The sequence below is a fragment of the Protomyctophum bolini genome, assembly GCF_963924005.1.
Source record: "Protomyctophum bolini genome assembly, chromosome: 6".
Lineage (NCBI taxonomy): Eukaryota > Metazoa > Chordata > Actinopteri > Myctophiformes > Myctophidae > Protomyctophum > Protomyctophum bolini.
Genome location: NC_137867.1, coordinates 49,982,828 through 49,996,375, shown reverse-complemented (window position 1 = coordinate 49,996,375; position 13,548 = coordinate 49,982,828). Strand labels below are relative to the sequence as shown.

The 13,548-nt window shown below is 30.0% G+C and overlaps 1 protein-coding gene across 1 annotated transcript in view; it reads right to left on the bottom strand.

Annotated features, from left to right (window-relative positions):
- The window catches only part of wdr41 (WD repeat domain 41), a 47,603-nt gene that overhangs the window by 31,950 nt on the left and 2,105 nt on the right, over positions 1-13,548 (bottom strand). The window contains exons 2-7 of the mRNA XM_080765576.1: positions 13,035-13,150; positions 12,076-12,124; positions 11,186-11,308; positions 10,018-10,080; positions 9,421-9,535; positions 8,868-8,930 (exon numbers count right to left, since the gene is read on the bottom strand). Of these exons, the coding sequence (XP_080621702.1) occupies positions 8,868-8,930; positions 9,421-9,535; positions 10,018-10,080; positions 11,186-11,308; positions 12,076-12,124; positions 13,035-13,150 (529 nt within the window). The remainder of the gene's footprint in view (positions 1-8,867; positions 8,931-9,420; positions 9,536-10,017; positions 10,081-11,185; positions 11,309-12,075; positions 12,125-13,034; positions 13,151-13,548) is intronic.

The following is a 13,548-nucleotide window of genomic DNA, read 5'->3' as shown; positions in this document are numbered from 1 at the left end:
CTCCTTATCCATAACTGTATATATAAATTAGTTCTTACCGATCTCTTTATCCATAACTGTATATATAAATTAGTTCTTACCGATCTCTTTATCCATAACTGTATATATAAATTAGTTCTTACTGATCTCTTTATCCATAACTGTATATATAAATTAGTTCTTACTGATCTCTTTATCCATAACTGTATATATAAATTAGTTCTCCTTATCCATAACTGTATATATAAATTAGTTCTTACTGATCTCTTTATCCATAACTGTATATATAAATTAGTTCTTACCGATCTCTTTATCCATAACTGTATATATAAATTAGTTCTTACCGATCTCTTTATCCATAACTGTATATATAAATTAGTTCTTACCGATCTCTTTATCCATAACTGTATATATAAATTAGTTCTCCTATCCATAACTGTATATATAAATTAGTTCTCCTATCCATAACTGTATATATAAATTAGTTCTCCTATCCATAACTGTATATATAAATTAGTTCTCCTATCCATAACTGTATATATAAATTAGTTCTTACTGATCTCTTTATCCATAACTGTATATATAAATTAGTTCTTACTGATCTCTTTATCCATAACTGTATATATAAATTAGTTCTTACTGATCTCTTTATCCATAACTGTATATATAAATTAGTTCTTACTGATCTCTTTATCCATAACTGTATATATAAATTAGTTCTTACTGATCTCTTTATCCATAACTGTATATATAAATTAGTTCTTACTGATCTCTTTATCCATAACTGTATATATAAATTAGTTCTTACTGATCTCTATATCCATAACTGTATATATAAATTAGTTCTTACTGATCTCTTTATCCATAACTGTATATATAAATTAGTTCTTACTGATCTCTTTATCCAAAACTGTATATATAAATTAGTTCTCCTTACTGATCTCCTTAACCATAACTGTATATATAAATTAGTTCTTACTGATCTCTTTATCCATAACTGTATATATATAAATTAGTTCTTACTGATCTCTTTATCCATAACTGTATATATAAATTAGTTCTTACTGATCTCTTTATCCATAACTGTATATATAAATTAGTTCTTACTGATCTCTTTATCCATAACTGTATATATAAATTAGTTCTTACTGATCTCTTTATCAATAACTGTATATATAAATTAGTTCTTACTGATCTCTTTATCCATAACTGTATATATAAATTAGTTCTTACTGATCTCTTTATCCATAACTGTATATATAAATTAGTTCTTACTGATCTCTTTATCCATAACTGTATATATAAATTAGTTCTTACTGATCTCTTTATCAATAACTGTATATATAAATTAGTTCTTACTGATCTCTTTATCAATAACTGTATATATAAATTAGTTCTTACTGATCTCTTTATCCATAACTGTATATATAAATTAGTTCTTACTGATCTCTTTATCCATAACTGTATATATAAATTAGTTCTTACTGATCTCTTTATCCATAACTGTATATATAAATTAGTTCTTACTGATCTCTTTATCCATAACTGTATATATAAATTAGTTCTTACTGATCTCTTTATCCATAACTGTATATATAAATTAGTTCTTACTGATCTCATTATCCATAACTGTATATATAAATTAGTTCTTACTGATCTATTTATCCATAACTGTATATATAAATTAGTTCTCCTATCCATAACTGTATATATAAATTAGTTCTTACTGATCTCTTTATCCATAACTGTATATATAAATTAGTTCTTACTGATCTCTTTATCCATAACTGTATATATAAATTAGTTCTTACTGATCTCTTTATCAATAACTGTATATATAAATTAGTTATCCTATCCATAACTGTATGTATAAATTAGTTATCCTATCCATAACTGTATATATAAATTTGTTCTCCTATCCATAACTGTATATATAAATTAGTTCTCCTTACTGATCTCCTTAACCATAACTGTATATATAAATTAGTTCTCCTATCCATAACTGTATATATAAATTAGTTCTTACTGATCTCTTTATCCATAACTGTATATATATAAATTAGTTCTTACTGATCTCTTTATCCATAACTGTATATATAAATTAGTTCTTACTGATCTCTTTATCCATAACTGTATATATAAATTAGTTCTTACTGATCTCTTTATCCATAACTGTATATATAAATTAGTTCTTACTGATCTCTTTATCCATAACTGTATATATAAATTAGTTCTTACTGATCTCTTTATCCATAACTGTATATATAAAATAGTTCTTACCGATCTCTTTATCCATAACTGTATATATAAATTAGTTATCCTATCCATAACTGTATATATAAATTAGTTCTTACTGATCTCTTTATCCATAACTGTATATATAAATTAGTTCTTACTGATCTCTTTATCCATAACTGTATATATAAAATAGTTCTTACCGATCTCTTTATCCATAACTGTATATATAAATTAGTTATCCTATCCATAACTGTATATATAAATTAGTTCTTACTGATCTCTTTATCCATAACTGTATATATAAATTAGTTCTTACTGATCTCTTTATCCATCTCTTTATCCATAACTGTATATATAAATTAGTTCTTACTGATCTCTTTATCCATAACTGTATATATAAATTAGTTCTTACTGATCTCTTTATCCATAACTGTATATATAAATTAGTTCTTACTGATCTCTTTATCCATAACTGTATATATAAATTAGTTCTTACTGATCTCTTTATCCATAACTGTATATATGAATTAGTTCTTACTGATCTCTTTATCCATAACTGTATATATAAATTAGTTCTTACTGATCTCTTTATCCATAACTGTATATATAAAATAGTTCTTACCGATCTCTTTATCCATAACTGTATATATAAATTAGTTATCCTATCCATAACTGTATATATAAATTAGTTCTTACTGATCTCTTTATCCATAACTGTATATATAAATTAGTTCTTACTGATCTCTTTATCCATAACTGTATATATAAATTAGTTCTTACTGATCTCTTTATCCATAACTGTATATATAAATTAGTTCTTACTGATCTCTTTATCCATAACTGTATATATAAATTAGTTCTTACTGATCTCTTTATCCATAACTGTATATATAAATTAGTTCTTACTGATCTCTTTATCAATAACTGTATATATAAATTAGTTCTTACTGATCTCTTTATCCATAACTGTATATATAAATTAGTTCTTACTGATCTCTTTATCCATAACTGTATATATAAATTAGTTCTTACTGATCTCTTTATCCATAACTGTATATATAAATTAGTTCTTACTGATCTCTTTATCAATAACTGTATATATAAATTAGTTCTTACTGATCTCTTTATCAATAACTGTATATATAAATTAGTTCTTACTGATCTCTTTATCCATAACTGTATATATAAAATTAGTTCTTACTGATCTCTTTATCCATAACTGTATATATAAAATAGTTCTTACCGATCTCTTTATCCATAACTGTATATATAAATTAGTTGTCCTATCCATAACTGTATATATAAATTAGTTCTTACTGATCTCTTTATCCATAACTGTATATATAAATTAGTTCTTACTGATCTCTTTATCCATAACTGTATATATAAATTAGTTCTTACTGATCTCTTTATCCATAACTGTATATATAAATTAGTTCTTACTGATCTCTTTATCCATAACTGTATATATAAAATAGTTCTTACCGATCTCTTTATCCATAACTGTATATATAAATTAGTTGTCCTATCCATAACTGTATATATAAATTAGTTCTTACTGATCTCTTTATCCATAACTGTATATATAAATTAGTTCTTACTGATCTCTTTATCCATAACTGTATATATAAATTAGTTCTTACTGATCTCTTTATCCATAACTGTATATATAAATTAGTTCTTACTGATCTCTTTATCAATAACTGTATATATAAATTAGTTCTTACTGATCTCTTTATCCATAACTGTATATATAAATTAGTTCTTACTGATCTCCTTATCCATAACTGTATATATAAATTAGTTCTTACTGATCTCTTTATCCATAACTGTATATATAAATTAGTTCTTACTGATTTCTATATCCATAACTGTATATATAAATTAGTTCTTACTGATCTCTTTATCCATAACTGTATATATAAATTAGTTCTTACTGATCTCTTTATCCATAACTGTATATATAAATTAGTTCTCCTATCCATAACTGTATATATAAATTAGTTCTCCTATCCATAACTGTATATATAAATTAGTTATCCTATCAATAACTGTATATATAAATTAGTTCTCCTATCCATAACTGTATATATAAATTAGTTCTCCTATCCATAACTGTATATATAAATTAGTTCTCCTATCCATAACTGTATATATAAATTAGTTCTCCTATCCATAACTGTATATATAAATTAGTTCTTACTGATCTCTTTATCCATAACTGTATATATAAATTAGTTCTTACTGATCTCTTTATCCATAACTGTATATATAAATTAGTTCTTACTGATCTCTTTATCCATAACTGTATATATAAATTAGTTCTTACTGATCTCTTTATCCATAACTGTATATATAAATTAGTTCTTACTGATCTCTTTATCCATAACTGTATATATAAATTAGTTCTTACTGATCTCTTTATCCATAACTGTATATATAAATTAGTTCTTACTGATCTCTTTATCCATAACTGTATATATAAATTAGTTCTCCTATCCATAACTGTATATATAAATTAGTTCTCCTATCCATAACTGTATATATAAATTAGTTATCCTATCAATAACTGTATATATAAATTAGTTCTCCTATCCATAACTGTATATATAAATTAGTTCTCCTATCCATAACTGTATATATAAATTAGTTCTCCTATCCATAACTGTATATATAAATTAGTTCTCCTATCCATAACTGTATATATAAATTAGTTCTTACTGATCTCTTTATCCATAACTGTATATATAAATTAGTTCTTACTGATCTCTTTATCCATAACTGTATATATAAATTAGTTCTTACTGATCTCTTTATCCATAACTGTATATATAAATTAGTTCTTACTGATCTCTTTATCCATAACTGTATATATAAATTAGTTCTTACTGATCTCTTTATCCATAACTGTATATATAAATTAGTTCTTACTGATCTCTTTATCCATAACTGTATATATAAATTAGTTCTTACTGATCTCTATATCCATAACTGTATATATAAATTAGTTCTTACTGATCTCTTTATCCATAACTGTATATATAAATTAGTTCTTACTGATCTCTTTATCCAAAACTGTATATATAAATTAGTTCTCCTTACTGATCTCCTTAACCATAACTGTATATATAAATTAGTTCTTACTGATCTCTTTATCCATAACTGTATATATATAAATTAGTTCTTACTGATCTCTTTATCCATAACTGTATATATAAATTAGTTCTTACTGATCTCTTTATCCATAACTGTATATATAAATTAGTTCTTACTGATCTCTTTATCCATAACTGTATATATAAATTAGTTCTCCTTACTGATCTCCTTAACCATAACTGTATATATAAATTAGTTCTTACTGATCTCTTTATCCATAACTGTATATATATAAATTAGTTCTTACAGATCTCTTTATCCATAACTGTATATATAAATTAGTTCTTACTGATCTCTTTTTCCATAACTGTATATATAAATTAGTTCTTACTGATCTCTTTATCCATAACTGTATATATAAATTAGTTCTTACTGATCTCTTTATCCATAACTGTATATATAAATTAGTTCTTACTGATCTCCTTATCCATAACTGTATATATAAATTAGTTCTTACTGATCTCTTTATCCATAACTGTATATATAAATGAGTTCTTACCGATCTCCTTATCCATAACTGTATATATAAATTAGTTCTTACCGATCTCCTTATCCATAACTGTATATATAAATTAGTTCTTACTGATCTCTTTATCCATAACTGTATATATAAATTAGTTCTTACTGATCTCTTTATCCATAACTGTATATATAAATTAGTTCTTACTGATCTCCTTATCCATAACTGTATATATAAATTAGTTCTTACCGATCTCTTTATCCATAACTGTATATATAAATTAGTTCTTACCGATCTCTTTATCCATAACTGTATATATAAATTAGTTCTTACTGATCTCTTTATCCATAACTGTATATATAAATTAGTTCTTACTGATCTCTTTATCCATAACTGTATATATAAATTAGTTCTCCTTATCCATAACTGTATATATAAATTAGTTCTTACTGATCTCTTTATCCATAACTGTATATATAAATTAGTTCTTACCGATCTCTTTATCCATAACTGTATATATAAATTAGTTCTTACCGATCTCTTTATCCATAACTGTATATATAAATTAGTTCTTACCGATCTCTTTATCCATAACTGTATATATAAATTAGTTCTCCTATCCATAACTGTATATATAAATTAGTTCTCCTATCCATAACTGTATATATAAATTAGTTCTCCTATCCATAACTGTATATATAAATTAGTTCTCCTATCCATAACTGTATATATAAATTAGTTCTTACTGATCTCTTTATCCATAACTGTATATATAAATTAGTTCTTACTGATCTCTTTATCCATAACTGTATATATAAATTAGTTCTTACTGATCTCTTTATCCATAACTGTATATATAAATTAGTTCTTACTGATCTCTTTATCCATAACTGTATATATAAATTAGTTCTTACTGATCTCTTTATCCATAACTGTATATATAAATTAGTTCTTACTGATCTCTTTATCCATAACTGTATATATAAATTAGTTCTTACTGATCTCTATATCCATAACTGTATATATAAATTAGTTCTTACTGATCTCTTTATCCATAACTGTATATATAAATTAGTTCTTACTGATCTCTTTATCCAAAACTGTATATATAAATTAGTTCTCCTTACTGATCTCCTTAACCATAACTGTATATATAAATTAGTTCTTACTGATCTCTTTATCCATAACTGTATATATATAAATTAGTTCTTACTGATCTCTTTATGCATAACTGTATATATAAATTAGTTCTTACTGATCTCTTTATCCATAACTGTATATATAAATTAGTTCTTACTGATCTCTATATCCATAACTGTATATATAAATTAGTTCTTACTGATCTCTTTATCCATAACTGTATATATAAATTAGTTCTTACTGATCTCTTTATCCATAACTGTATATATAAATTAGTTCTTACTGATCTCCTTATCCATAACTGTATATATAAATTAGTTCTTACCGATCTCTTTATCCATAACTGTATATATAAATTAGTTCTTACCGATCTCTTTATCCATAACTGTATATATAAATTAGTTCTTACTGATCTCTTTATCCATAACTGTATATATAAATTAGTTCTTACTGATCTCTTTATCCATAACTGTATATATAAATTAGTTCTCCTTATCCATAACTGTATATATAAATTAGTTCTTACTGATCTCTTTATCCATAACTGTATATATAAATTAGTTCTTACCGATCTCTTTATCCATAACTGTATATATAAATTAGTTCTTACCGATCTCTTTATCCATAACTGTATATATAAATTAGTTCTTACCGATCTCTTTATCCATAACTGTATATATAAATTAGTTCTTACTGATCTCTTTATCCATAACTGTATATATAAATTAGTTCTTACTGATCTCTTTATCCATAACTGTATATATAAATTAGTTCTCCTTATCCATAACTGTATATATAAATTAGTTATCCTATCCATAACTGTATATATAAATTAGTTCTTACTGATCTCTTTATCCATAACTGTATATATAAATTAGTTCTTACTGATCTCTTTATCCATAACTGTATATATAAATTAGTTCTTACTGATCTCTTTATCCATAACTGTATATATAAATTAGTTCTTACTGATCTCTTTATCCATAACTGTATATATAAATTAGTTCTTACTGATCTCTTTATCCATAACTGTATATATAAATTAGTTCTTACTGATCTCTTTATCCATAACTGTATATATAAATTAGTTCTTACTGATCTCTTTATCCATAACTGTATATATAAATTAGTTCTCCTTATCCATAACTGTATATATAAATTAGTTCTCCTATCCATAACTGAATATATAAATTAGTTATCCTATCAATAACTGTATATATAAATTAGTTATCCTATCAATAACTGTATATATAAATTAGTTATCCTATCCATAACTGTGTATATAAATTAGTTATCCTATCCATAACTGTATACCGGTATATAAATTAGTTATCCTATCCATAACTGTATATATAAATTAGTTATCCTATCCATAACTGTATATATAAATTAGTTCTTACTGATCTCTTTATCCATAACTGTATATATAAATTAGTTCTTACCGATCTCCTTATCCATAACTGTATATATAAATTAGTTCTTACCGATCTCTTTATCCATAACTGTATATATAAATTAGTTCTTACTGATCTCTTTATCCATAACTGTATATATAAATTAGTTCTTACTGATCTCTTTATCCATAACTGTATATATAAATTAGTTCTTACCGATCTCTTTATCCATAACTGTATATATAAATTAGTTCTTACCGATCTCTTTATCCATAACTGTATATATAAATTAGTTATCCTATCCATAACTGTATATATAAATTAGTTCTTACTGATCTCTTTATCCATAACTGTATATATAAATTAGTTCTTACCGATCTCTTTATCCATAACTGTATTTATAAATTAGTTCTTACCGATCTCTTTATCCATAACTGTATATATAAATTAGTTCTTACCGATCTCTTTATCCATAACTGTATATATAAATTAGTTCTTACCGATCTCTTTATCCATTGCCGCTGCCAGACATTTCTTGGGCAACTCGATCAAAGCAGTGATTCCTACAGCGGACGACACAGCAATGATCCATTAATGTTAATAACATTATTATCTTTACTGTCATGGCATTATTGTTTCCCTTTGCTTTAATCTACATCAGATATCCTATCAAAATACATATAAAGAAATACCCTCAGTATGGATATTGTGATGATCATATCGTACTGTGACCATCACAGGAGAATAGACGGATGGATGTTGGGCTGTACATATGTGAAATACTATAAATAATGTGAAAAACTAGAAAAATTGCATCTTACATTTCTCAAGTATATCCTGAAAGTTAAAACAACTACCTGTAGCAATATGGTGTATGATGAGCTGGGGAGGTACCCAATTTGTATGTCAGTGTGGTTTACCTGTGTCAGTGTGGTTTACCTGTGTCAGTGTGGTTTACCTGTGTCAGTGTGGTTTACCTGTGTCATTGTGGTTTACCTGTGTCAGTGTGGTTTACCTGTGTCAGTGTGGTTTACCTGTGTCAGTGTGGTTTACCTGTGTCAGTGTGGTTGAGTCGTTGACACTTCAGGGTGAACTCAGTGTTCCAGACACACAGCTCAGCTCCGCCCGAAGCCCATAAACCATCAGTCTGATGCAGCACCAGCAAACACTGAGGGAGGGCCGGGCACGCACACACACACACGCACAGACGCACACACACACACACACACACGCACACGCACAGACGAACACGCACACGCACACGCGCAAATAATACATATTATTTTAATCATTAAATAAAATGAATCCAACCAGATCGGCGCAGGCAAAACCTGCCATAGTAGAAGAAATGACTGCCCGGTAAATTCAGGGTACACATTGCGTTATTAAAATGGCACAAAGTGCACTTTAGAGAGAAACTGATGGGGACCTGAGACGCTTCCCAGCTACGAGAATACACTTTTAACCTTAAGATCTAGCAGGCTTTGTTTCGGTGAGTAGTTACGTCGTTTTGTTTATTTGCTGGTATTAGAAAAACCGCGCACGGGAGTGAAAATATGACCAGAGAGACTCACTGTAAGCACTGGGCCAGGGCTAGATGGATGGCTAAATGCATGGATGGATGGATGGATGGATGCATGGATGGTTTACCTTGGCAGACGACTGCAGGTCAGAGATGGTCTGCACTCTGTTCCCCGTGTCTGGATCCCACAGCTGATCACAACGACGTTAAGGAGAAAAATGTGCGCTTGTGCGTGCGTTAAAACACTTTAACACTTTAACCCTCTAAGACCCGCATTCATTTCTACTTGCAAGAAATAGATTTCAACCTCACTACTACTTTGTACTACTAGGACTAAGACTAAAACATATGTTAAAAAAAATAAAGTTTGATGAAAAATTTATAATAATTATATAATAATTATATAATAAGTATATAATAATATAATAAATTAATTTACATTTGGGGGATATCTTTCACAATAATGAATAAAACGTTGTTCTAGACATTCTAATGACCACAAAAAAAACATACATTACAATTATTTTACCTACTTTTATTAAATTGATTGATTTGTGTGAATTTCAGCCTCTGTGGGGGGTATTTATATGCAAATATCATGACCAATGGCATTGAAATGGCATTGCAATGAACATCACTGATGACGTTTAGGTGAAAAAAGAAAATATATATTTTTTTAGTAATTAATTAAAATAAAATTGTTGCTAAAAAGCAACACTGGGTCTTAGATGGTTAAATGGTTTAATCCAATGTCCCCCCCCCCCCCTGCGTAATACGCTAAACCCGCTATTTAATTGTCGCGGACCTGGTGACGAGGCCGTCGCATTATGACGACGAAACCGGAAAGGTAAGACGACAATCTAGGTAGCGTAGACCCCCAAATCAAATCTATCGGGCCACGGACCCCCAAATCAACATGTATTAGGCCACGGACCCCCGTTTGAAAACACACGCCAGTGACCCCCGATACGGGAGGATCTTTACGGCTCCAGCAGTGATTCCGAAAAACATATTAATTTCATGGAACCCCCAGTGTGACATGCATTAGTTCTACGGACCCCCATTTAATGGCATTTACATCTCTGGGACCCCCGATTTATATTGTAAAATCAATATTAATTGATTCCAGTTGGTTCCATTTGTACACTCTCAGAGTTACAGACCCATAAGGGTCCAGTTGGTTCCATTTGTACACGCTCAGAGTTACAGTACAGACCCATAAGGTTTGTAATTGAGCTATAGGTACCCCCTGGAACTCCCTCAAGGACCCATGGCAGTACGACTGTTAGAGGATACGCTGAGCGTGCGGTCACTAGAGGCAGTAATGAGCCAGGTGTGTGAGGAGGTCGTGGAGGTCAAGGTCGTGATGGAGGTGATCTGTTGACAATGACCTCTGCATTCTACCAACCTCTGTCCTGTCTGGAAACACACACACACACACACACGCACACGCACACGCACGCACACGCACACGCACGATGCGAGCTTGTAGATCAGACAATTACGACAATCTTAAGAACATTTCCACGACATCATTCTTATCTCAACATTAGGCCGCTTGGTAGTGGTTCATTAATCCATAGCAGTGACAACAGCTACCTAGCATAATTACAGTAACCAAATGTAATGAAGAATTTACGTTATGAGTTGAAATACAGAATGAAATTCATATTCCAAACCAGAACCATACAATGCTTTTATGATGCGAGTGAAATACTTATATATATATATATATATATATATATATATATATATATTATAATAATTGAGCCGACCGAGTCCTAGACCCCCGATGTTTTCTCAGAAATGTGCAACATTGTCTAATGGTTTAATTTATTTATGTCTTTTTTCAAATTGATTAGACTAATGCATTTGAAAAAATAAATGTTAGATTTGAGTCAAGTTTCTATTTGACAACATCTAACTTGAATTTATTTATTTAAATATTTAAACCCATCAGAAAATGTTAAAAAATAGCCGATCTACAAGATCTGTAGATTTGAGATATTTTTTAATTACTTTGGAAGCTTTTGGAACATTTTCACGAATGACACCCCCGAAAAACATTATGGACGTAAAGGCTGAAAGAAATCGGGACAAATTGGTTGCATAACTGCCGATACGACGTCGTAAAGAAACTAACGACCGATACATCGGCCGGACCGATAATACAGAATGATATTTACCTTCATATTCCAAACCAAAACCAGGCCATCGTCTCCTGCTGACGCACACCTGGAAATAAGAGAAAACAGGTGAAATATGACATTATCACCAGTACACGCTCCAGAGACCACATCACACCCGTCCTCCACGACCTACACTGGCTTCCCGTCAAACAAAGAATTCACTATAAAATGCTGCTCACCACAAGGTCCGCAAGGCCACCTGGGGGGACACCTGGGGGGACGGGCAGGGCCTTCTATGTTTCGGCCCCCAAACTCTGGAATGAACTCCCTTATAACCGTCTCAGAGTTGCTCCCTCTCTCCTCTCCTTCAAAACCTCACTCTAAACCCACCTCTTCAGAATAGCTTTCCCTCCAGCTGAGGTCTCGTTTTATCCTTGTGTCTTTTTAACCCTGTGCTGTTGTTGTATCTGTTATGTTTTGCTTCGATTATTTTCCTTAATAAAGTCTGTTCCTTGTGTTCCCATGTAAAGCGCTTTGGGTATTTAGAAAAGCGCTATATAAATTTGAGCTATTATTATTATTATTATTATTATTATAAACATAACACACAGTAGAAATACAACAGATACTGTAGGCTAAATGAAACACATATTTACCTTTACAACCATTAATACTTTTAGCAGCATTGCCGAATCGCTTCGGCAATTGAAGCCTAATTTTGGTACTGACGCTTAACGCCTTTGCGGAAGCCCTTCGGCATAGATCCATCATGTAAACCGTCTAGCTGGCTGGGATAATCCACTTCCGCTCGACGGAAAATGTGGCTTTTCAAAATAAGAGCTCGACTGGAAAAAATGCTGGCGTGAATTAGGTCCTAATCGTTCAATAAGTGATAGCGCTAAATGTGTTAAGCATGAATATTAGGGGAGAACATTTTGGGATCTAGTGACTACTAGTCCTAAACCCTTTCTAATCATTTGTCCGGATGTGTTTACTTTATTGTCATGATTTGTCACCTGACGTCATCGATCTGCACCAGGAAGCGAACGATGTCAAAATGTCCTTTCAGGACCTGCAGTTCAGTGAAGACGTTTTTAGGCTGTTCCTCTCCGATGCACATCACACTGCTCCTCTGGAACGCAAACACCACAACGTAAACAACACAATGTAAACAACACAATGTAAACAACACAATGTAAACAACACAAGAGCAATAACACAATTATAATCTATAGTGTTTGTTTGTTAAGGGTGATTTCCCTCATACAGTGTGCGCCCGCACGCACTTTTCTGTTCTGTACTATTTTGTTCTATATTGTTTTTTCTTTAATTCTTTGTATGAAAAGCACTTTGAGTCTTCTCTGTGAGAAGTGCTATATAAAAAAGTTGACTTACAGTACGCGCACACGCGCGCGCACACACACACACACACACACACACACACACACACACACACACACACACACACACACACACACACACACACACACACACACACACACACACACACACACACACACGCACACGCAC